This window comes from Carettochelys insculpta, chromosome 11 (genome assembly GCF_033958435.1).
Source record: "Carettochelys insculpta isolate YL-2023 chromosome 11, ASM3395843v1, whole genome shotgun sequence".
Taxonomy (NCBI): Eukaryota; Metazoa; Chordata; order Testudines; family Carettochelyidae; genus Carettochelys; species Carettochelys insculpta.
Window position 1 is genome coordinate 30,662,429 of NC_134147.1, and position 25,092 is coordinate 30,687,520.

Below are 25,092 nucleotides of genomic sequence, written 5' to 3' on the forward strand. Positions count from 1 at the left end.
ATGGAAAATTAAATAGATTAAAAAATTTAAAAAGCTTAATATCAGTAGTTTTTCAAAACTGTGAAGATTAAAGTAGATAAAATAAAAACGCTTAAAATAAACATTGATATAATCCATCAAATTCATAAAAATAAGAATCAGATACTGCAAGTCTAATTATACAGTGATTCTGTAGTACAGTAGATTCATTCTTGCCAACAAACACTACCTGACAATTCAGTGGAAGCAGATACTAGCGTGTATATACTGAAATATTTTCTGATATGTCTAGAATCCATGATTGAGTATAGTGTTTAAGATAAAAAATGTCCACCATGTTATAACAATACATGAAGTGAAATGCTTATCTTGTTGTTTACAGGTGCAGACTGTTCAGACATCATTATCTGAATCTCCAGTGATGACCAGCCCCTCTCAACGCATCCAGATTATCTCCACAGACTCTTCTGTAGCTTCACCGCAGCGCATTCAGGTAAAATCCTTTAATTTGCATAACTCAGTCAATGGGTTCCTTATTACAAAATCAAACATTGTACGCTTATTATCTGGTTGAATTTCTTTGTCTGAAAAATAAAATGAGCTTTTATTTTTAATGTTCCAGATACCATAGGGGTCCTTGCAGCGATTAGAATTCAAAATGACCTTTACAAATTGGAGAATTAGTAAGCATTCAGGAAGATGAAATTCAGTAAAGACAAATGCAAATTATTTCCTTTAGTAAGGAACAGGCAAATGCACAAGAACAAAATGGGAAATTGCTAGATCAGTGCTAATACTGATTAAAAGAATCTAGAAGTTATCGGTGATCACAAACTGAACATAAGTCAACAATGTGATGCACTTGAGAAAAAGGCTTATGTTCTGGAAAGTATTAAAAGGAACATTATGGCTGTGTCTAGACTAGCCACCAACTTTGAAGGGGGCATGTTCATTAGTAATCTCCCAACACCCTAATTAAGTGCTGCGGTGTGTATGCAGCACTTCCTTAGGCTAAATCTCCCTCACAGCAACTTCGAAGTGTGAAACTTTGAAGTGCCAGCTTGCATGTGGCCATGGGTCAGCTGCAGATACTTTGAAGTAGAGGGACTTGGCAGTAGCATGGGCGCTTCGACGTACCTGTGGGTACACACAAGCTGGCACTTCGAAGTTGCCATGGGGGAGACTTAGCCTAATGAAGTGCTGTATATGCACTGCAGCACTTCATTAGTAATCTACCAACACCCTAATTAACCTGCCCCCTTTGAAGTTAGGGGCTAGTCTAGACACAGCCTATATGTAAGACATGGGAGATAATTGTCCCCCTCTGTTCAGCACTGATGAGGGCTCAGGTGTGGTACCATATCCAATTCTAGGTGCCACATTTTAGGAAAGATGTGGACAACAGGACACAGTTTATCTTTTTTGTTGCTCTCCTCTAAAAGTTTACAGAGACTGCCTTGCTTGGAAACATTTAAGGAAACTGGTGATTATTTAGCCTTGAGAAGGGAAGGCTATGGGGGGGACCTGATAACACACTTTAAATGTGTTTAAAGTCTGGTATAACAAGCATTGTGATCATTTGCTATCCATGTCCAATGATGGTGAGACAAGAAATAATGGGTTTGATCTGCACCAAAGGAGATTTTCATTAGATATTAGGAAAAACTTTCCCAAGGGTAAGGGTAGTTACGATCTGCAATAGGCTTCCAAGACAGGATGTGGAATTTTTGGAAGTTTTTCAGAAAAGGTTGGACAGACAACCTATTCTGGATCAGGAATGGTATAGGTTTACTTGGTCCTGCCTCGGTGCAAAGGGTAGTATTTGAGGACTTCTCAAGCTCCCTTCCAACCCTACATTTCTATAAATCTGTGACTCTATGATTGTCATTTGTGGGTAGTACTGAGAGAGAGACTATGTATATGTTATATGCAGTTTTTTTCCGGTATATACCCTCTAGGAAAGTCTAGGAAAGGAAAACACAGTGTATGTCTCTTCACTCTTTTTACTGCCTACATTCTATTGATATGGGAGACTTATCCTTTGCAGATATATTTCTGACTAATTAACAATAACACAACAATTTTTTTTATCTAGCAAAGCAACAATATCAGTATATATCACACCACCTCATCATAAGATTGATATGTATGATGTGTATCAACGTGTATGAGTGAAAAATAGTAGGACATTCTGACGTTCATAGTGAAGATCCTCCCAACATAATTTTAGCTTTGGCCCTGTTGGACAGAATAATTAATTATGTTCCTTATCTCTCTACTGCTTATAAAGGAACTACCAATCCATGCTAAGGGTGAGTACAGGCATGGAAAAAAGAACAAGTCCTGTCACTGTAGGAAATTTACAGGCAGCATCACGGAGGTACCAATCTTGACATGGAGACGAGATTTCAGTGTAACTTCATGCCTCCAGCTGAGATTTTCAATATAAAACACTGTGATAGCCAGCAAAGAGTGCTGTGTAGCTGCAAAGTTGCCCAGAAACCTTTTGCCTGCTGAGCTCTTTAATTATCATACTTGGCTGTTCCATACTTCTTAATGCTTAGGGTTGGTTGGTGTGTTTGTTTTCAGAAAATTATGATAATCTGTTTATTTGATAAGGCTTTTGGGTTCTGTCCTACAAATGGTCAGATTAGTTTAGATAACTGTAAGCTAACTACACACCAACAAATGCTTTGAAAATGTGTATTTCTTTTAACCAAATAGAAATAAATCTCAGAAATCGTTATGGGGTGGAATGCTTTTAATTTTCTGTCACTAGTATTGTGTGCACAACATCAAAAGACAAGCCTAGGAACTTAAATTCATAATTCTGCTGGATAATAAAAATTACGGACTGAACAGATACTCTGGATGCATGGCCTACTAGAATATTTACCTGGTGTTGCTTGGGTCCGTCAGGACAGATGACAGAGGGTGTGGGGGAGGCAGGAGTTTGGGGTGGTGGCTCAGGGCAGGAGGTGGGTGTGTTTGGCAGTGTTGCTCCCTGGAGCAGTGGGTGCTGTGCTGGCCAGTTGTCGTCTATTCTGTGGTTCTCTCGGGCTGTCAAGAGTGCTTGCCTGCTGCTTTCCTGCGTTCATTCTGGAGTATAACTGTCCCTCCTGGCAGACCCTTCCCTTTCCATCTGATTAGAAAAAGTCACATTCCACACATCTCATTGACCTGGCACAACCAAACCCTTATGTTGCTTTATGTTACAGATATTAATGTTTAACTGGTTATCCAGTTCACCAGTATACCTCACCCTAAACCCGCGGTGTCCTATATGCTTCTTGTTCGCCACACGTGGCGAATGGGGAATTGTATTGTGGCAAGTGCAGCTTGGGTGGTGGCATGGCAGCATGGTGGCATGGCAGCACAGTGGCTTGGGGGCTCATGCAGGGGCTTGGGCTCTTGGGGCTTTGGGGGTGGGCAACTCCTGTGGCACAGCTCCAGCGGATCACCGGAGGCAGGGGTAGGGTGCCTGGCTGTAGGGATGGGAGGTGGTAGGGTTCCTCACTGCAGGGCTGGTGACAGGAGGTCATATGGCAATTGGTGGACTTCCTTTTGGACACTGTCCTAAACGGATGAGGCTTACCGGTTACAGTTAACCAGTAGGGGCTGAAGCAGCCATCCAGCCACTGTGGGCAGGGGGTAGCTCCAGCCCTGCAGGGTTGTCGTGGGCAGAGGTACTCTCGCTGGGTCAGAATAGCCCCCATCCACAGCGTCCCCAGGGGGAAGGCTTGGCAGAGAAGGTGGGAGGGGAGGTCCCTCTAACTGGTCCGCCCCTGCCCCCATCACCCACGTCATCAGTTAATCAGTTAAACCTAGCATTTAACTGGTTAACTAATTAAATGGGACAGAGAGGTAGCCATGTTAGTTTGTATTCTAATAAGACGAACCAGCAGTCATGTAGCACTTCAAAGACAAATATTATTTTGTTAGTCTTTAAAGTGCTACATGACTGCTGGTTTGTTTAATTAAATGGGATGTTACATCCCTACTTTAAGTTATGATAGGAGGAAGCTGCATACCAAATTTCGGTGGTCTTGGCTCTTACCATTTAGGAAGAGTTTTCGGACAGACAGACAGGGAGGCAAAACTCTGTCAAATATATAGTAGATTACACTCATCCTTTGCTGTACAAGCACAATTGGTTCCCAACTTTCTGCTCATAGGAGAAAACGCATAAGAGGGACGCTAAATTACCATTAAAATACATGTAAAAGTCTCTGATTGGTTCCTAGTGCTCCTAACTCGGCGAAGGAGCAGCAGCAGGTGGCGCTGCTTTTGACAGCGAAGTGAACCTTGGGTTGAGAGGTATTGGGGAGGGTGGGTTAAAACCTGGTGGCAGGTTGGGTTCGTTGGGGGCGGGGGACAGGTTCAGGCTGCTGCAGGTTGGGTCCATGGGGTGGGTGGGGGAGTTAGGCTGCAGCAGTTTGGGTGTGCGGGGCTGGCGGGGGGTTAAGGCTGTGGCGGTTTGGGGGTGCGGGACTGGCGGGGGGTTAAGGCTGCGGTGGCTTGGGTCAGCGGGGTGGTTAAGGCTGCGGTGGCTTGGGTCAGCGGGGCGGTGAAGGCTGCGGTGGCTTGGGTCGGCGGGGCGGTGAAGGCTGCAGTGGTGTAGGTGTGGAGGGCCAGTGGAGGGGTTTAGGCTGTAACAGTTTGGGTGTGCAGGGCCGGGTTAGGCCGCAGCGGTTTAGGTGTGTGGGGGCGGGGGTCAGGCTGCAGCAGTTGGGGCTGCGGGCCTGGCACAGGGGTTAGGCTGTGGCGGGTTGGAGCCGTGGGGAGGGGGTAAGGCTTGTATTAGTGGGGGGAGTTCACTGGTCCAGTGAACAAAGGTAAGTGTATGTGTCCCTTGTTTAAGCAAGTACTCGTAAGTAAAGTACTTGTTTAACGAGGGTTGAGTGTACAACAGAGCTTTAGCCCGCTAACTTCTCTTTTGTCCTATCATTGCAGAGGTGTTAACAGGCCTCTCTATGTGGAATGGTCCCTCTGAAAATATGCTAACTACTTATGCCGATGAATCTGTTTCATCTTGCCTTTAGCTGTGACACTTGGAGTACTTCCTCCAACCCAAAGGCGATCTCTGTGTGCTTGAATACTTACCTCTTACCAGCAAAAGTTGGTTCAATAAAAAAATAGTACCTCATCCATCTTGGCCTCCATCAGCAATATAGTTTCACAGTTTATTAATATGTTTCACTTTTTTCAGAATGGGTGAGTTTGACGTCCTAGAGTTTTCCCAAGGTATTTTTACTTCCACTTTTAATAATTTAAGTGAGGAAACCTCGTGATTCTATCATATTTGATTTTCTCTATGTCTACACAGCAGTCTTATTCAGGAAGTAAACTATTCTGGAATACCTATTCTGAAATAACTTATTTCAAAATAACACTGCTACACACACTTAGCTGTTTTCACAGAATCATAGGGCTGGAAGGGACCTCAGGAGGTCATCTAGTCCAGCCCCCTGCTTCAAGCAGGATCAACCCCTACTAAGTCATCCCAGCCAGGACCTTGTCGAGCTGGGACTTAAAAACCTCAAGGGATGGAGAATCCACCACCTCTCTAGGCAATGCATTCCAATGCTTCACCACCCACCAGGTGAAGAAGTTTTTCCTAATATCTAACCTACACCTTTCCCTCTTCAACTTCAGACCATTACTCCTTGTTCTGCTATCTGACACCACTGAGAACAATTTCTTATCCTCCTGTTTAGCACTCCCCTTCAGGAAGTTGAAGGCTGCTATTAAATCACCCCTAAGTCTTCTCTTCTGTAAACTAAACAAGCCCAAATCCCTCAGCCTAGCCTCATAGGTCTTGTGCTCCGGACCCTTAATCATTTTTGTTGCCCTCCGCTGAACCTGCTGCAGCAAATCCACATCCTTTTTATACTGGGGGGCCCAAAACTGGACACAATATTCCAGATGTGGCCTCACCAGTGCCGAATAAAGAGGAATAACTACTTCTCTAGATCTGCTCAAAATGCTCCTCCTAATGCACCCCAGTATGCCATTAGCTTTCTTGGCTACAAGGGCACACTGTTTACTCACATTTAGCCTTTCATCCACCATACCCCATAGGTCCCTTTCCATCGAACTGCTGCTGAGCCGGTCGGTCCCCAGCCTGTAACAATGTTTGGGATTCTTCCACCCCAGGTGCAGGACTCTACATATCTCCTTATTGAACCGCATCAGATTTCTTTTGGCCCAGTCCTCCAATTTATCCAGGTCCCTCTGGATTCTCTCTCTACCCTCCAACGTATTTACCTCTCCCCCTAGTTTTGTGTCATCTGCAAACTTGCTGAGGGTGCAACCCAGTCCCTCATCCAGGTCATTAATAAAGATGTTGAATAACACCGGCCCCAGAACCGAGCCTTGCGGCACTCCACTCGAAACAGACCGCCATCCAGATATTGAGCCATTGACCACTACCCATTAGGCCCGACCATCAAGCCAGCTTTCTATCCATCTTAGAGTCCAAGGATCCAATCCGTATTTACTTAACTTATGGACAAGAATGTTGTGGGAGACCGTATCAAAAGCCTTGCTGAAGTCAAGGTATATCACATCCACTGACTTCCTCATGTCCACAGAGCTTGTTACATCATCATAGAAGCTAATCAGATTGGTGAGGCAGGACTTGCCCCTGGTGAATCCATGTTGGCTACCTGTGATCACTTTCCCCTCTTCCAAGTGCTTCAAAATGGATTCCTTGAGGATTCCCTCCATTATTTTCCCAGGGATTGAGGTAAGGCTGATGGGTCTGTAGTTCCCTGGATTGTCCTTCTTTCTTTTTTTAAAATACATCAGAAATACAGTTTTGAAATACATCAGAGCCTCTTTCAAAATAGAACTGTTGGGCACAGGCTGCGTCAACACTATGAGGTAAAATCCAGTTTAAAGGTGTTAGCTCAACATTAAAACGTCAATGTCTTCACTGTAAATGTCATTAGCTCAATTTAATCTACCCTAATATCAGTAACAAAATGTCGATATTAACAGACATGTATAGCGTCAATTTTGAATTTAAAATCTCAAATAAAGGCCAGTGTGGAAGCGCCAAGTCCTTAATTCAAATTTATTAGCCTCCACAAGTGTCCCGTATGTATCCCACAAAGCTATGCACTTCATCTTGCTTGCAGTTCTCTGCTACTATTGGGAGCCAGGAAATGGACCAGGACTGGTACACTGTCAGTTTCCCAAGTCCTGCAGCTTTGTTGGAGCCAGAAAATTGACCAAGCTGCTGCGCTGTCAATTCCCCAGGTCCCTTAGCTTTGTTGGAGCTGGGAATGTGACCAGGGCAGCTGCACTGTCCGCTTCCTGGGTCCCGCAGCTTTGTTGGAGCCAGGAAATTGACCGGGGCTTCTGTGCTGTCAGTTTCATGGGTCCTCCAAGCTGCAGGGACCCAGGAAACTAACAGCACTGCTGCGCCTGGCTCCAGGCTCAGAATGCGGGGCTGAGGGAACTGTGGGATAGGCTGCAACAATTGATGTTTGGTGATTTCAGTGTGGAAGCTATATATCGAATTTGTTGGAAGCCTGTGGGAAGTGAAGATACTCAAAATCAAATTAGAAAAAGGCATTATAAAATCAATTTTAATAAACTTGAATTTACCTTGTAGTGTAGACATAGCCACAATATGGCTTATGAAGAAATAGATGCTATTTCCTGTTTTATTTCCTTTTGAAATAGCTATTTTGAAAGAGATGCAATTCCGCATGAAATGAGGGTTATCATTTTCAAAATAAGGTGGCTGCTGTTTTGAATTTATTTTGAAATAGTGGCTGTGTCATGTAGATGCTTGGTAAGTTATTTCAAAATAATTGCTGTTATTTCAAAATAACTGTGCTGTGTAGACATACCCTATGTGTGTACTGGATATGTGCTTGGTCATGCATAGCCATGTACAATATGTTACATATTCCTCATTTAGGTGAACCTGAAAGCCTTGAGCATTATACTTCATTGGTGTTCATTTTGTGCTGTTTGGATCAGACATTAGACAGACTCCTTCTTGACCTGTTTAATGTAATTTTAGTGTAGTCCAGCTGCTTCCTCACCTTTCATATCACCAGCACCTTTCTCTGCAGAAGCACTACGTATACATAAAGGCCCAGTTCCGCTGCCTTGCACTTTGTTTGATTAGTTGCACCTACTTTGCACAATTATAAATGTCTATGTATGTTGCAAGAGACAGGCCATTATCAGGTAATAAGAAATAATTTGGAGATAAAGCCAACAATTTTAGAATATTATATCTTACGTTATGCCTTATAAAATCCTTCAATATTTATTGCAGATAGTGACAGATCAGCAAACAGGACAGAAAATCCAGATAGTGACAGCAGTGGACTCATCGGTATCTCCGAAGCAACAATTTATCTTGGCCAGTCCAGATGGAACAGGAGCGGGCAAGGTGATACTGGCAGCACCTGAAACATCGAATGCCAAACAACTTATCTTTACCACCACTGACAACATTGTGCCAGGCAGAATTCAGGTAAATATCACTAATTAAAAATTATTGATTATTGATTGAAATAGATTTAATTGTAAAAAAGCCCTAAGACCCTGTAAGTTTTGATAGTTTTCTAAAAGCTAAATTTCCTGTGTACGCATTTTGAAAAAAAATATATAATTGTTGTGTTCGTATCCCCTGGCTAACTCTCCTCTTTACTTCCTAGAATGCCACAGTAAACTGCCTAATGTTAATGGCTAAGCAAGTGGATTATTAGAAATCCATACATCAGCAAGTTATAACACTTCATTTCTTCTTCAAGTGTCCCCGTGGGTGCTCCACAATAGGTGTCGGGCTCGCCTGGCGCCGCAGATCGGATCTTCCAAGCAGTTTCTGCCGGACCGCGCATGCGCCGGTGCGCGCCGCTCCCTTGCGTGCTCCTGGCCACGTGCGCAATCCGGTCCCCGCCAGTTCCTCTTAACCGCCGTCGGCTGCAGATGGAATCCGACTAGGCTACGGCCAAGTTAGCGTATTCAATGGTTTTAACTGTTTTTTCTTTAAAGTTTTCAAGTTCTTAGGCTACTGTTAAGTTAGCCAGTTGTTATTTTAAAAAAAAAAAAAAAAAGAAACAACAAGCGGGATGGCATTCAGTCCAGTCCTAGTAACAAGCGGAACACCGGAGGCCAGGAGCCTAGGGCCATTAGCCCTCCTGCTGTGGCAGGCCATCGGAGAGGGGGAAAAACAGCACAGAGAAGGTGCTAAGTACCCATTAACAACTGAAAGACTCACCAACAATGTCCTCTTCAGGATTTAAGAAATCTGAGTCCTGCCAAGAGGCAATGCCAGCATCTGATGGGCACAGTCTCTGCATAAGGTGCCTGGGGGAGTCCTATGTCACGCAGAAATGCTCCTTCTGTGCAAAATTAACAGCCAGAGCAAGGAAGGACATGGAGATGCGGCTTAAAATGCTGCTCTTCGACAAGGCCCTCCAGCCAGACGTGCCGGAGCGGCCGCAGCAGGAGGGACCCTCCAGGGCCCATAAAAGGAAAGCCGCCTCCCTCACCCTATCATCGCAAAAACGGAAGAAAGCCTACCCAGCCCGATCCCTGCCAGCAGCAACAGCGAGCGGGACGGGAGGAGCGCGCAGCCCCCAGCCGCAGCAACAGCTGATCGGCGGCGGCACGGAGAACCACGTGGAGGCGGCTCAGCCTCCGATAATCAAACAGCCGCCCCGCACCGCAGGCAGGGCGGCGGCTAAACAAGCGCCGGTACCGGCGGCACCGCAAGCAGCAGCACCGACCCCTGGGGAACCGGCGGTGCAGAGCGCGCAGGCACGCAGCCTGCAGGCACCGGAGGACACCGCCCGTGCGGCACCGCCCATGAGCATGCCGAGCACGGCGCGGACGGGGCCGAGATCCCCTACACATCAGGGGGCGGAGTTATCTCCTCAAGGGAGGGGGAAGGCTGCACACAAAACGAGGCACCGCAGCCCCTCTCCAGACAGGGCTGCAGAGTTGCTTTCTCTCAGCCCTCCGCTTATGCTGCAGACTCCAACCAGAAGGCAGGGGTCCCCCCCTAGCCTACCCGGAGCCCCCGTCTCCATTTTTACAACCAGCCTCGCCCTGGCTGGGACCACCTTCACCCTTCCTGGGGTTTGAGCCGCTGGAATACTATCACAAATCGCTCTCTCCAGTGTCCCAGATCTCTCGACGATCTCGCTCCCCCAGACGCAGAGGGTATGCACCAAGGGAGTGGTCGAGGTCACCTTCCCAAGAACAGTGCCCATGCTGCCATGGTCGTCCCTATCACGCGGGGCATAGACACCACCGGCAGTCTACCAGGGAAAGATCCCCACAGACGGTCCCGTATCCCCGAGGGCAATCGCGAACGGGGACAGAGACTCAAGTATCTCAGGGGAAACTGGTTATGGAACCCCGAGATTTTCCCTTGCAAGCTTCCAGCGAGAGGATGTACCATCACCCACAGGAACCGGAAGGGTCCAGAGAGGCGTACCCTAGTGGTTCCTCGCTCTCCTCCCCGGACGAGGCTACGGCCCCGGGGGACGTCCATCCTCCGGACGATCTCAAACAGTTTCAAGAGCTGTTTAAGAGGGTGGCCTTCACGCAAGGCATCCAGACAGCAGAGGTGCAAGAGAAACACCATAAGCTCCTCAAAAATCTGAGACCTCCGGCCTCCTCCAAAATAGCAATACCGCTTGATGAAGCAATCTTGGAGTCCGCCACTATGATATGGCAGACCCCTGCGACTATTCCGCCTGTCCACAAGAGAGCGGATAAGAAATACTTCGTGCCGGAGAAGGGCATGGAGTTCCTGTTCAGCCACCCACAACCAAATTCCTTGGTGGTGGAGTCGTCGCAACAAAGATCAAAGACATCTCAATTCAAGACAGGGGGAACAGACAAAGATGCCAAGAAGCTAGAGCTGTTCGGCAGAAAGGTCTACTCCTCCTCCACTCTACTGTTGCGAATGGCAAATTACGCAGCACATTTAGCGAACCATAATTTCGACAACTACACTAGGTTAACCTCCCTCATGGACTCGCTTCCAGAGGACAAGAAACCGGTGCTCAAGGCCATCGTGCAAGAAGGCTACTCGGCCTCGAGGACGGGAGTTCAGATCGCCCTGGATGTTGCGGACACAGCAGCACGTTCCACAGCTACGGCAGTGGTGATGCAAAGGGAGTCCTGGCTCCAGACTTCGGGTATACCGAGGGATCTGCAGACAAAGATAGTCGATCTTCCCTTCGACTCGCAGAAGCTGTTTGCTGAATCAAGTGACTCGGTCCTTCATTCCAGTAAAGATTCAAGAGCCACACTTAGGACCCTGGGGATTTACACCCCTCCATACAGAAGGAAAAAGTACTACCCTCAACAAAGACGGTACCAGTACCAGCAACAGCGTCCCCAGTACCACAGGGGTTACGAGCAAGGGCGACATCAACAGCACCAGCAGTACAGAACTCCCAGGCGACATTCCCAACAGAGCCGTGCGTCCTCGGGGCAGGGCCAAAGGCCACAAGTTTGACACACAGATCCAGGGCTGCGCCATCACTACCATCGCACAAGGTCATCCAAAGTGGCTATTCCACCATCGCCTCCGACCATTCTACGACCAGTGGCAAAGGATCATCACAGACAAATGGGTGCTGGAGATCATAGCCACGGGGTAAGCCATCCCCTTCCAGTCGCTCCCACCGCCACGACCTCCACCCAAGCCCCACCTCCAGGAGGCCTCCCACGTAGCGAGGCTCAAGCAGGAGGTAGACCATCTCATGCTCATAGGGGCAGTGGAAAGAGTGCCGGAGCAACTGCAAGGAAAAGGGTTCTACTCGAGGTACTTCCTCACGGAGAAAAAGACAGGAGGCTGGAGGTCCATCTTAGATCTTCGAGGCCTCAACCGGTACCTGCGCACGCAACACTTTCGGATGATCACAATCGCCTCCATCCTTACGGCACTGGACGATGGAGATTGGTTCGCAGCCCTCGATTTACAAGACGCGTATTTTCACATAACTATCCATCCAGCTCACCGGCGATTCCTACAGTTCATGGTAGGCAAAGAACATTTTCAATACAAGGTCCTACCGTTTGGCCTTTCCTCGGCCCCCAGAGTCTTCACCAAGACCTTGGCAGTGGTGTCAGCCTACCTGCACAGACAGGGGGTATTTATATTCCCGTATCTGGACGACAGCTTACTCAAAGGGGCCTCGAAGGAGGAGGTACTACGCATGATACGCGTCACAGCAGGCACGTTCTCTTCGCTCGGCCTGGTTATCAATCTGGCAAAATCAAAGATAGACCCCACACAGGACATAGAGTTCATAGGGGCACGCATAAATTCTATTACAGCGAGAGTGTATCTACCAGAGACTCGCTTTCGGGCCATCGGCTCCCTCGTGCAGGTCATCACCTTCAGCCCTACGGTGCCGGTCCTGACGTGCTTACAGCTGCTGGGCCACATGGCAGCGGCGACGTTCGTAGTACAGAACGCCAGGTTACACATGCACAGCATGCAGCACTGGCTGGCGAGCGTATACAAACCGGCAGCACACACCGTTCACAGGGTGGTGTCGCCCACAGCAGAGGTGCGCAAATCCCTGCAATGGTGGGTAAACCCCAAGAACTTGCTAACAGGGGTACCCTTCCGCCAACCACAAATATCGGTTTTTCTTACTACAGATGCCTCCCTCATAGGGTGGGGAGCACACATGGGCGAAGAGGTGACTCAAGGGCTGTGGTCCTCCACGGAGCAGTCACTGCACATAAATATACTGGAGCTCAGAGCAGTGTTCAACGCCTGCAGACACTTTCGAGACCATATACAAGGCAAAGTTGTCGGGATCAGTACAGACAATACCTCCACCATGTTTTATATAAATCGGCAAGGAGGAGCTCGGTCCCGTGCCTTATGTGCGGAAGCAGTCCGGTTATGGAACTGGTGCATCACCAACAATATAATCTTGAAAGCCTCGTACTTACCAGGTGCTCACAATGTGAAGGCAGACCAGCTGAGCAGGCGTTTTGCACTCACGCACGAGTGGCAGATCCGTCCCGATCTGCTACGACCGATTTTCCACGCAGGGGGTTTTCCTCAGATAGACCTATTTGCCACTCAACACAACAAGAAGTGCCCATGATTCTGCTCCAGGGCAGGACTGGGACGGTGGTCCCTGGGGGACGCGTTCGCGATCTCGTGGAGGGACCCCGTGCTTTACGCTTTTCCTCTCACAGTGCTGATCCACAAAGTCTTGCAGAAAGCCAGGGGGGAAGGAGCCCGAATGATCCTGATAGTCCCAACGTGGGATCGACAGCAATGGTTCCCCCTACTCCTGCGCATGTCGGACCGTCCACCGATGCCCCTTCCGGTGGCGCTGGATCTGCTCACGCAAGCCCAGGGGTCCATAGTGCATCCGCACCCCCAAGGCCTGCGACTACAAGCGTGGTTAATCCATGGCTCAGCTCCCTAGAGAGCACATGTACGGAGGAAGTGCAGCAAGTCCTAGAAAGTAGCAGGAGGACTTCCACCAGGAAGACCTACAAGCAGAAATGGACTCGCATCACGGCATGGTGTTCTACCAAACGGCTAGCCCCCCTTTCGGTGCCTATACCTGTGATATTAGAGTATTTACTGGACCTCAAGAGAGGAGGACTCTCACTATCCTCGTTAAAGGTCCACCTTGCCGCCATTTCGGCATTCAGACACGAAGAGGAAGGGCACACGGTGTTCGCCCATCCCATGGTTACCAGGTTCCTCAAAGGGTTGGTAAACCTATACCCCCCTCGGAAACCGATTCCACCTTCGTGGAACTTGGACCTGGTGCTTAATGTGCTCACGGGACCACCGTTCGAGCCCTTGACCACGGTTTCCCTCCGCCTCCTTACGATAAAGACGACCTTTCTTCTCGCAATCACGTCAGCTCGCAGGGTGAGCGAGCTTGCGGCAGTTATGGCAACGCCACCCTGCACTGTTTTTTCCAAGGAGGCGGTAACCATACGGCTGCATCCAGCCTTTGTTCCCAAAGTTTCTTCTGAGTTTCACATTAACGAACCTATTGTTTTACCCTCGTTTTATCCAAAGCCTCATAACTCTAACAAAGAGGCGCGCCTACACCTCCTGGATGTGAGGAGGGCGCTAACCTTCTATATAGACAGGACCAAGTCCTTCCGGAAAACGGGTAGACTCCTAGTCTCTCTCGCTCCCAAATCGAAAGGAGAAGGTCTCTCTTCGCAGAGAATCTCGAAGCACATCATATCCTGCATAAAAATGTGCTATGAACTCAAAAAGACTGCTTTACTGACCACTCCCAGGGCTCATTCCACTAGGACGGTGGCGGCATCAACAGCCTTTTTCAAGGGCGTTGCACTAAAAGACATTTGCAGAGCGGCGACCTGGTCATCCTATGACACCTTCGCCAAACATTACGCCCTTCACAGGGTATTCCAAGAGGATACCCGTCTCTCGACAGCGGTCCTCTCGGGGACAAGCTGCACATAATCCGATTACCCACCTCCTATCTTGGGTTACTGCTGGGTAGTCACCTATTGTGGAGCACCCACGGGGACACTCGAAGAAGAAAGACAGGTTACTCACCGTAGTAACAGTGGTTCTTCGAGATGTGTCCCTGTGGGTGCTCCACTACCCCCCCATCCTCCCCGCTTCGGATCTCTGTTTAGTGTTTTGCAGGAGCATCCGAGGCGGTTGGTCAAGGAACTGGCGGGGACCGGATCGCGCACGTGGCCAGGAGCACGCAAGGGAGTGGCACGCACCGGCGCATGCGTGGTCCGGCAGAAACTGCTTGGCAGATCCAATCTGCGGCGCCGGGCGAGCCCGACACCTATTGTGGAGCACCCACGGGGACACATCTCGAAGAACCACCGTTACTACGGTGAGTAACCTGTCTTTATGCGACTTGGTGTTCTTTTATTGTTATCTGTGTCTCCCTCCTCTCCCCTCACACTTTCCACTTTGTGCAACACGCACTGTTGCATATTATCCTTCTTAAAGTCCTAATTCAACAAAGATTTAAGTAGACGTATAATTTGATGCTCGTGAATACTTCCATTGAAGTCAGTGAGCAAAATTGCTTAAATCCATGCAGGCTCAATGGCTTGGAATCGAAGCTCTTTGAGGTAAGGACTGTCTCTACTATATGTTTGAATGGAGTGCTGGTCATTATTCACATCTCTGGGAACTACAATAATACAAATACACTTGAACCTCTGTACTCTGGGTGTCCCTGATTTGGGAACATGTGGTTTGCACTCTGGCAGCAGGAGGAGGAAGCAGCACTGCATGCTGCCAGTCCCTCTCCTGGCCAGCAGGGAGAGTGGCAACACAGCAAAAAGTTAGTCTGCAGGCTTTTTCCCCACCACTACAATGGTGGGAGCAGGCGGTGCATGGGAGTGGCAGGCGTTTTGCCCCTGGGACCAGGGTGCCGGGTAAGTGCCCCACCCTAATCTCTTTCATGCACCCTTCTTCCCTCTCAGGCTTGACTTCCCACCCCAGTGGCCTCACTGGTCTGGAAAAATTCCATATTTCTCAGGGTTTCTGGATTAAAGAGGTTCAAGTGTAATAAATGTTAGTAATTAAACTTTTTCTTTTATAGTAGGAGCTTTTTTCCCCACACTCCCTTTCATCTCTTTAAAATAGATACCTATTTCCTCTTGCTGTCAATAGGATAGAACTGTTGCTTTATTTGACAATAAAAGTAAAAGAGAATTTTACAGGAGAGAAGATTGCCATCTGTGCGTAAACATCTAAATAATAAGTGTTCCTAAGAGATTTTTAAAAGAACAGCTTATTATAAATAAAATTGCATGTTAAAAATGCGTCAAAGTCGAAAACATTCTGCTTTGAATCATATTTTTATTTAGTGCCTATGTTTAATGGGAGGATTTGTGCATTAAAATACAGGCAGACTCAGAAAAGAAACAAAATTCATTACATTATAGTCAGCACAAAAATAGTGGAAACATTCTATCAAAATGAACAACAGATCCTAGGAGTATTTAACTGGAACTGTAAGTGACTATTTAAAGATGAGGACTTGTTTCTTTCCAGTATTACGATGATCTGTAACATTATATAATACACTGATTCTGTTTCCCAGTTAATAAAAGCCAATAAAACCAAGCTGTGTGCTAGTATGACCTAAGTACTCTGTATGATGGAAAAATAACTTGTAAATTAATAAGCATAAGTAATTTAACACTTTTTTTAAAAGCTTTTCTAAATCTTTGTCAGTGAGATTAAATTTGTCAGGATTAATCTCCTTGCTTATTCCATGAAAAAATTATGAATTTGTTGCATTATACTCACTCATTTTCCTCCTTCCATTCTCTATTATTTTTCTCTCTCTTCTCCTTTTCTTCTCATTTAGCGGTTAATCCTGCCTCTGATTTATTTGATGCTAAAGATTATGGGTGTACTATTTTCATCCTGTATTTTTAAATTGAGCAGAATTTTACATGACTGTGTTATTTAACTTCCTTTCATATCACACTTTTTCATACCAAGAATCCTTGTTTATATGTTAGCATCCTTGAACAATATCTCCAAAGCTGTAAAATCTGCAAGTGCCTGTACCTGCAGAAGTGGCCTGCCAGGGGCTAACCCTAACGATTTGCTGCTGTTTTATTGCCCGCTCCTGTGCCAACTTCTGTTGAAAGTTAGAACTTGGAAGAGTTCGCAATGCTAAGTCAATCAGTTGATCTGAATATGAAATCTCTATAGTGCTTGATTTAATGTGATATATCAAACCAACGCCTTACCTCTTCTGGCATTTTATTTTAGATTGTGACAGACTCTGCTTCAGTGGAACGTTTGTTGGGTAAAGCTGATGTCCAGAGACCACAAGTAGTAGAGTACTGTGTTGTTTGTGGAGATAAAGCATCAGGTAAGCAAATACATTCTTGTGAGAGATATGTTACTAGTAAAGGTAGTGTGACAATGGGAGGGTGTTGTGTTTATACATATATACATTATATATATATATATATTGAGAATAGCAATTGAAACTACATCAAAACAGGATTAATGTGAAGTACAGAAATGTGTTGGCTATCACTGCCTATTGTATACTTGTCAGTTGAACACAATTGTGAACTAGTAAGTTAAATGAAAGTTGGCCTCTGTTATGGTTTTGCTTAAACCCTGCTTGAACCAATATTAGTTTGACTCTAATATTGGCAACAAAACTTCACTTTTGACCAGATAGCAATACCCCAGTGTGAGAGGTGTACGTGTCAGGGAGCCAGCTGTAGCAGGATCACTCTCCTAGCAGCACAATGGACACAGCTGATCTTGGGAGCAGGCCAGGGCTGCATTATTGATGACACTTCCTGATTGGTGGAGAGGAGAAACCAACTATATTAAACCCAGCAACAGAGCTCTCTGGGTGCTCAATGCATTCATCTTCAAAGATGTGCAAGTTCCAGCTTCCTGCTTGTCTGTTTTTGTGACTGCTTCAGCCCCTGTGTTCTCCATCATTGGCACCGCTGGCTCTGTTTCCTGAATACATCTCTGGCTTACCCAATGGCTCTAGCATTCAGCTTTTGGTCCCTGGTTCTGATCCTCAGTTCTGCTCATAACTAAACCCCCCCCCCACGTATCCTGTAGTCCTAATCTTTGAATCTAGCTTGGCTCCATGCTAATCTCCAGGCCTGGCTACCTCCAGGGTTGCAACCATTATGCCTGACTGCACACATCCCACTCTCATGTTCCTGAGAGGAAGTTTGGAGGTCAATGATCTTTTGTTTTCTGGGCTAGCATGAAATGAGAATACAGTGCAGGGAATTTACTCAACCCCTCGGTGAGCTCTTTCTAGCCATCCAACACACTAAATGAGCTGCAGTCCTGCAATCACCTGCAATGTAATTAAAGGCAGTATTGTAATGCATACCTGTAGGGATCTAAATGTTGCATGGACAACCTTTATTTTGGAATTTACGATAGTTTGAATGGTTGATTTGTTGCATCAATGTTCTTTTAATATCAATTTTGCATGTAATATCTATTTTTGAATCTTGGCGTGTGACCTCATTAGCAATCATATCACTGTGCTGACAGACTCCAACAGGAACCACTAGTCAGTCTGTGGTTGCAGTGAGTGATGTCATTATGTATGCTCTTTAAGGATGGTGGGAAATAGGCTGATCATGGAGGATTTCCTGAGAGGAAAAAGAAAAGGGAGGCAATACAAAACTATGACATCAGACTAAAATAGTGCTTTCACCATCAGTGCCTGCAGATAGAAAGAATAACCAGGAATATAAAATAAATCTAAGGTGTAATTTGTCAAAAAGCTCTGCCTACTATAAGTAACATTTTGGTATTAAAGGTATAAACTCATTTCCTTGTGGTAACTGAGCTGTGCATGCTTTCTTTTTTCCTTTAGGTCGTCACTATGGCGCTGTCAGTTGCGAGGGATGCAAAGGCTTCTTTAAAAGAAGTGTAAGGAAGAATTTGACCTACAGTTGTCGTAGCAACCAGGACTGTATCATCAATAAACACCATAGGAACCGTTGCCAGTTTTGTAGGCTTAAGAAATGCCTAGAGATGGGCATGAAAATGGAATGTAAGTGTTCATTACTCAAACTGATGCTATGTCTTCCAAATAATAAATATGTAGACTACGGTTTCTCTTAAAAATACTTTGTTTTCAGTCTCTGTCCATGTAAAACACCAAGTTCTAAGACATCTGCAACACTTCCTGAATAGAAATCAAGAAGAGTCTTGATTACAGAATTTGTCATCCCAAATGTCTACCTTTCCTAAGCCTGTTATTTGGTTCAGTTTTGTGTTGGAAGTTCAAGCTATAGTCATGAATAACTTTGAACTCAATCTCTTATGTGTAGTATCATATCACATCTCCTGAGAAGACAGAACCTCACTTTCTTTGCGTTTGACAAATACAGTATTTGTAATGGAGAATGACACCCCAATTCTCTTCCTGTGGCACTTGTTTCTGTTGTTTCCTGTGGGTTGTAATTCTTTGGTTTTGTTTCAGTTGTTGGGTTTAGTGTGTGGATGATAGGTAGTGTTGGTGGAGTGGACGGTAAAAAAATAAGTGGCCAACCAAAGTTAGTCTTTGGCAGGCAGCCACTGCTATATTTACCAGCATCTCTGCATGTTTCAGGTGATCACAGCTCTCATTTGGTACAGGTCATCTTTTGCAGCCAATGAGAGCAGCAATCACAGTGGTGTTCACAGCCAACAAGAGCTGCCATCATGCAATACCAGTAGAGGCACAGGTAAATATAAATGTGGGGGCTCACCAGGGACTAATCCCAGCAGACCAGATGCGGCCCACAGGCCAGTATTTGCCCATTCCTGAAGTAGGTGAGCTAGTGGTCCCTTCTTAAACCCTGTAACCTCATATTGAAAAAACTTGTGTATGGATAGATTTGTTCTTCTTCGAGTGGTCCCCGTGGGTGCTCCACAGTAGGTGTCAGGCTTGCCCCGGCGCCGCAGATCGGAAATTTCCAGCAGTCGCCGTCGGGTCACGCATGCGCCGATGCGCATCGGTCCTTCGCACGCCTACGGTCACGTGCACGATCCGGTCCCCGCCAGTTCCTTCTCAACCGCCAACGGCTGCAGATGGAATCCACTCCGGCTCCAACGCCTGAGAAAGATAAAAATCTGTTTTACTTACTGTTAATAGTTATTAGGTGATAGTTTAGTTGTTATAGTTGAAGTTGTTTACCTTAGACGTGTATATAGTTTAAAACAAAAGAGAGCAAGAAAAAGTATGGAGGCAGCCGCCTCAGGCGGGTCCGCTATCTTGAGGCCGCAAAACGTTATCTGTTATCTCTACCTGTTACTGAACTGAATAACTGTTAAGTGCTCTATTAGCACTCAAAGACTTTAACATTGGAGCAATGTCCTCGCCGGGGTTTAAGAAATGTGACTCATGCCGTGAAGCCATGCCTGCCTCAGATGGGCATAGCAAATGTATCCATTGCCTCGGGGAAGCCCACGTCCCTCAGAAATGTCCTCACTGCTCTAAGCTTACAGCTAGAGCCCGAAAGGACAGGGAGATGAGACTGAAAATGTTCCTGTTTGATAAGGCCCTCCAGCCTGGTCCATTGGAGAAGCCTCACAAGGAGGGATCCTCGGGGTCGCACAGGAGGAAGGCGGCTTCCCTAACCTCCTCTGTGCAGAAAAAGAAGAAGCTTTCACCAGCTCGATCCCTGCCAGTATCTTCTGTGAGCGGGATGAGCGGAGCACAGGGCCCGAGCTCGCTGGCTCCTCATAGCGGGAAGGCCGTGGCACATGTACCCGTGCAAGGGCCTCCGACCGTTAAGGAGTCGGCACCGAGGGCCCTGCAGGCGCCAGAACTGGCAGCATCAGCTCCAATGGCACCGAGCCTTGCGGCACCGACGGCACCGGAGCGAGGGCACCTGGCACGGGGCCCAACAGTGCTGGAGGAGACTACCCGCGCAGCACCGCGCACAGTGGAACCGAGCGCAGCACCAACTACGATGCCGAGTCCCCGGCACCGGCTACGACTCAGGAACGGGGGAAAGCGAAGACCAAGACCCGGCACCACAGCCCTCCTTCAGAGGTCATTGCGTTACCATTATCACCTCGGTCTGCCCTTGAGATACACAGGGCACCAACTCCAACAGCCTGCCTTAGACCTCCATCTCCATTCCTTCAACCACAATCTCCATGGCTGGGACATTTTTCACCAACCTCCAGCAGGGATCCCTATGAATATTATCACAGAGGATCCCCGCCATTGTCAACATCATCTCGGCGATCACGCCCTTCCACGTGCCACATCTACACTTTTCGGTCGTGGTCCAGGTCCCCATCAGCGGGCCCTTGCCCCTGTTGTTATGGCCATCCTTATCACACGGGACACCAGCACAGGGGGTCCGGATCTTGGAATAGATCCCCATCTATGCCTCGCCAACACCCCAGCACACAGTCTCACCCTGGGGGAACATCGCAGCTTTCCCAGCCAGAGAGTGCCCCAAGGGACCTGGACCCCCATCCAGATCCCTCCAGAGAGCAAACATACAGACAGAGCCAGGAGCCTGAGGACTTGGAGGAGATATATTATAGCGATGCCTCCTCGTCCTCTCCAGATGAGGCAGTTGTCCCTGGGGATATCTCTCCCCTGGACGACCTTAAACAGTTTCAAGAATTGTTCAAGAGGGTAGCACAATCACAGCACATTCAAGTAGCTGAGGTGCAGGAGAAACATCATAAGCTCCTGAAAAATCTGAGACCCCTGGCTTCATCCAAGATCGCCATCCCATTGGATGAAGCGATTATGGAATCAGCCACAAACATATGGCAAACTCCAGCTTCCATTCCTCCTACAAATAGGAGGGCAGTTAAGAAGTATTTTGTCCCAGCAAAAGGCATGGAATTTCTGTTTAGCCATCCACAGCCGAATTCTCTGGTGGTCAAATCGTCGCAACATAGAGCCAAGACTCCCCAATATAGGTCTGGGGGATCAGATAAGGACACAAGGTAATTAGACCTACTCGGCAGAAAGGTCTACTCCTCATCCAACTTACTGCTGAGGATGGCAAATTATGCTGCCCACTTGTCGAACCACAATTTCGACAATTATTCCAGACGTACCTCCCTCATGGATTTTCTTCCAGAGAACAAGAAACCGGTCCTCAAAGCGATCGTACAAGAGGGCTACGCGGCCTCACAAGCAGGAGTTCAAATTGCCCTGGATGTAGCGGATACAGTGGCTTGTGGGATGCCAATGCGCAGGGAATCGTGGCTCCAGACGTCCGGGATTCCCAGAGATCTACAAGTAGAAATCGCGGATCTTCCTTTTGATAGGCAGAAGTTATTTGCAGACTCAACCGACTCGGTCCTACACTCCAGCAACGACTCAAGAGCCACACTCAGGACCCTGGGTATATACACCCCCCCGTACAGGAGGAAGAAGTTTTACCCTCAGCAAAGGCATTATCCTTACCAGCCACAGCGTACTCAATTTCAACGGGGGTATGATGAGGGACGCCACCAACAACTGCAGCAGTACAGGGCCCCTAGACGTCGCCCCCAGCAGGGTCGTGCACCCTCCAGGCAAACCCTGAGACAGCAGGTTTGATGGGTACGTCGGGGACTGCAAGATCAAAGCCGTCTCTCAGTGCCAATCTCAACACATGTTTCACCATCGGCTCAAACCGTTCTATTCTCAATGGCAAAACATCACCACAGACAGATGGGTATTGGAAATTATAGCCACAGGGTAAATGATCCCCTTCCAATCATTACCTCCACCGAAACCTCCCACCAGGTCCTTTTACAGGGACCCCTCTCACCACACAAAATTAAAACAGGAAGTGGACCACCTCATGTTCATAGGGGCGGTGGAGAGAGTGCCGGAACAATTCCAAGGAAAAGGCTTCTACTCACGGTACTTCCTGACAGAGAAGAAGACAGGAGGCTGGAGGCCATTCCTGGATTTACAGGCCCTAAACCGGTATTTGCGCAAGCAGTGTTTCAAAATGACTACGATTGCTTCCATTATCACGGCACTGGACAATGGAGATTGGTTTGCAGCCCTAGACTTACAGGATACGTATTTTCGTATAGCAATTCATCTGGCACACAGACATTTTCTCCGTTTCATGGTAGGCAGGGAGCATTTCCAACACAGAGTTCTTTCATTCGGTCTCTTGCGAGCACCCAGAGTTTTCACCAAGACTCTGGCGGTGGTATCCGCGTACCTACACAGACAAGGTGTCTTCGTTTTTCCATACCTAGACGACTGCCTACTGAAAGGGACCTCGAAAGCAGACATCTTACACATGATACGCATCACTACAAACACTTTTGCCTCGTTGGGCCTAATCATCAACCTCTCAAAGTCAAAGACCGAGCAAAAGCAAAATATAGAGTTTATAGGGGAACGCATAGACTCTACTACATCAAGGGTATACCTGCCCAATGCCCGCTTCCGTGCCATCAAATTCCTGGTACAGGTAATGACGTACAGCCCCACGGTCCCAATCCTAACATGTCTACAACTGTTGGGGCATATGGCGACCATCACGTTTGTAGTACAGAACGCCAGGCTGCATATGTGGGGCCTGCAGCATTGGTTGGCGAGCGTTTACAAACCAATAGCCCCTACCATCCACAAGGTAATATCACCCACTATGGAGGTGTGAAGGTCACTGGCATGGTGGGCAGACCCCAAGAACTTACTAGTAGGGGTGCCTTTTTCACCAACCGCAAATTACCGTTTTTCTCACGACAGATGCATACCATATTGGATGGGGAGTGCACATCGGCAACAAGGTTACTCAAGGGTTACGGTCCTCCGTGGAAAAGACACTGCACATAAACATACTAGAGCTCAGGGCAGTGTTCAATGCGTGCAGGCGTTTTCGAAATTACCTGCACGGCAAAGTGGTCGGGATAAATACCGACAACACCTCCACCATGTTTTATATCAACCGACAAGGAGGGGCCAGATCTCGTGCACTCTGCGCGGAGGCTGTCCACTTGTGGAACTGGTGCATTGCCAACAATATAACCCTAAAAGCCTCATACTTGCTGGGTGCCCACAACACAAAGGCGGACCAACTCAGCAGACACTTTATGCTCACGCACAAGTGTCAGACCCGTTCCGACCTGCTCTGACGAGTGTTTCACAAATGGGCGTTTCCCCAAATCGATTTATTTGCCACCCACAACAACAAGAAATGCCCTCAGTATTGCTCCAGAGGGGGCATAGGACAGGGATCCTTGGGGGACGCCTTCATGATCCCGTGGAAGGGCCCTCTATTCTATGCATTCCCTCCCACAACACTCATCCACAAGGTCTTGGAGAAAGCCAAAAGGGAGAGAGCACACATGATACTCATAGTCCCAACCTGGGACCAACAGCAATGGTTCCCTCTGCTCCTGCGCATGGCATGCTGCCAGCCATTCCCCCTACTGGCAGTACCGGACCTTCTCATGCAGGCTCGGGGGTCCATAGTGCATCCACATCCTCAAGGACTCTGCCTACAGGCGTGGCTAATCCATGGCTCAGCACCTTAGCACATGTTGGGAAGGAGCGAAACAAGTCCTGGAACACAGTCGGAGGACCTTCACCAGAAGGACTTACGAGCAGAAGTGGATGCGTTTTACCTCCTGGTGCTCTTCCAAGCAGTTAGCCCCTCTGGACATCCCTATAACTGTAATTCTAGACTACCTGCTGGAGCTCAAACGAGAAGGACTCTCTCTATCCTCACTGAAGGTCCATCTCGCAGCTATATCAGCTTTTCAACACGAAGAAGGGCCAACCACATTCACCCATCCAGTTGTCACTCGGTTCCTAAAGGCGTTGGCAAACCTATACTCCCTTCAGAAACCACTACCGCCGTCGTGGAGTTTGGACTTGGTCCTCCACACGCTGTTGGGACCGCCCTTTGAGCCACTGGCTGCGGTCCCCCTCCGGTTACTTACCATGAAGACAACTTTCCTTCTTGCGATTATGTCAGCCCGCAGGGTGACTGAAGTTGCAGCAATAATGGCAACACTGCCCTGCACAATGTTTTCAAAGGAGGTGGTGATCTTACGATTACACCCAGCCTTCGTTCCAAAGGTCTCCTCAGAGTTCCACATTAACTAACCAATAGTGTTACCCTCGTTTTATCCTAAGCCTCACAACTCCAGCAAAGAGGCGCGGCTGCACTTACTAGATGTGAGGAGGGCATTGGCCTTTTACATAGACAAGACTAAGCCCTTCCGGAAAATGGACAGACTCCTGCTGTCCCTCGCACCCAGGTCAAAAGGGGAAGGCCTATCCTCACAAAGGATTTCAAACCACATCGTATCCTGCATATGACTGTGTTATGAGCTTCGCAAGACTCCTCTACTAGTTCCGACCAGGGCTCACTCCACTAGAGCGATGGCGGCATCAACGGCCTTCTTCAAGGGAATTGTGCTAAGAGACATCTGCAGAGCGGTGACTTGGTCATCCTATGACAACTTTGCCAAGCACTATGCCATGCACTGGGTGCTTGATGAGGATACGCACCTGTCGACAGCAGTCCTTTCAAGGGCAAGCTGCACATAAATCGGGTACCCACCTCCTTTTTTGGGGTCACTGCTGGGTAGTCACCTACTGTGGAGCACCCACGGGGACCACTTGAAGAAGAAAG

General features: G+C 47.6%; 1 protein-coding gene across 11 annotated transcripts in view; it reads left to right on the top strand.

The window, feature by feature from the left end:
* NR2C2 (nuclear receptor subfamily 2 group C member 2) overlaps window positions 1–25,092 on the top strand; it is a 107,580-nt gene that overhangs the window by 36,134 nt on the left and 46,354 nt on the right. For all 11 annotated transcript variants that reach the window (XM_075005001.1, XM_075004994.1, XM_075004995.1 and 8 more), the window contains 4 exons: window positions 362–472; window positions 8,279–8,479; window positions 16,751–16,853; window positions 18,354–18,533. In XM_075005001.1, the coding sequence (XP_074861102.1) occupies window positions 362–472; window positions 8,279–8,479; window positions 16,751–16,853; window positions 18,354–18,533 (595 nt within the window). The remainder of the gene's footprint in view (window positions 1–361; window positions 473–8,278; window positions 8,480–16,750; window positions 16,854–18,353; window positions 18,534–25,092) is intronic.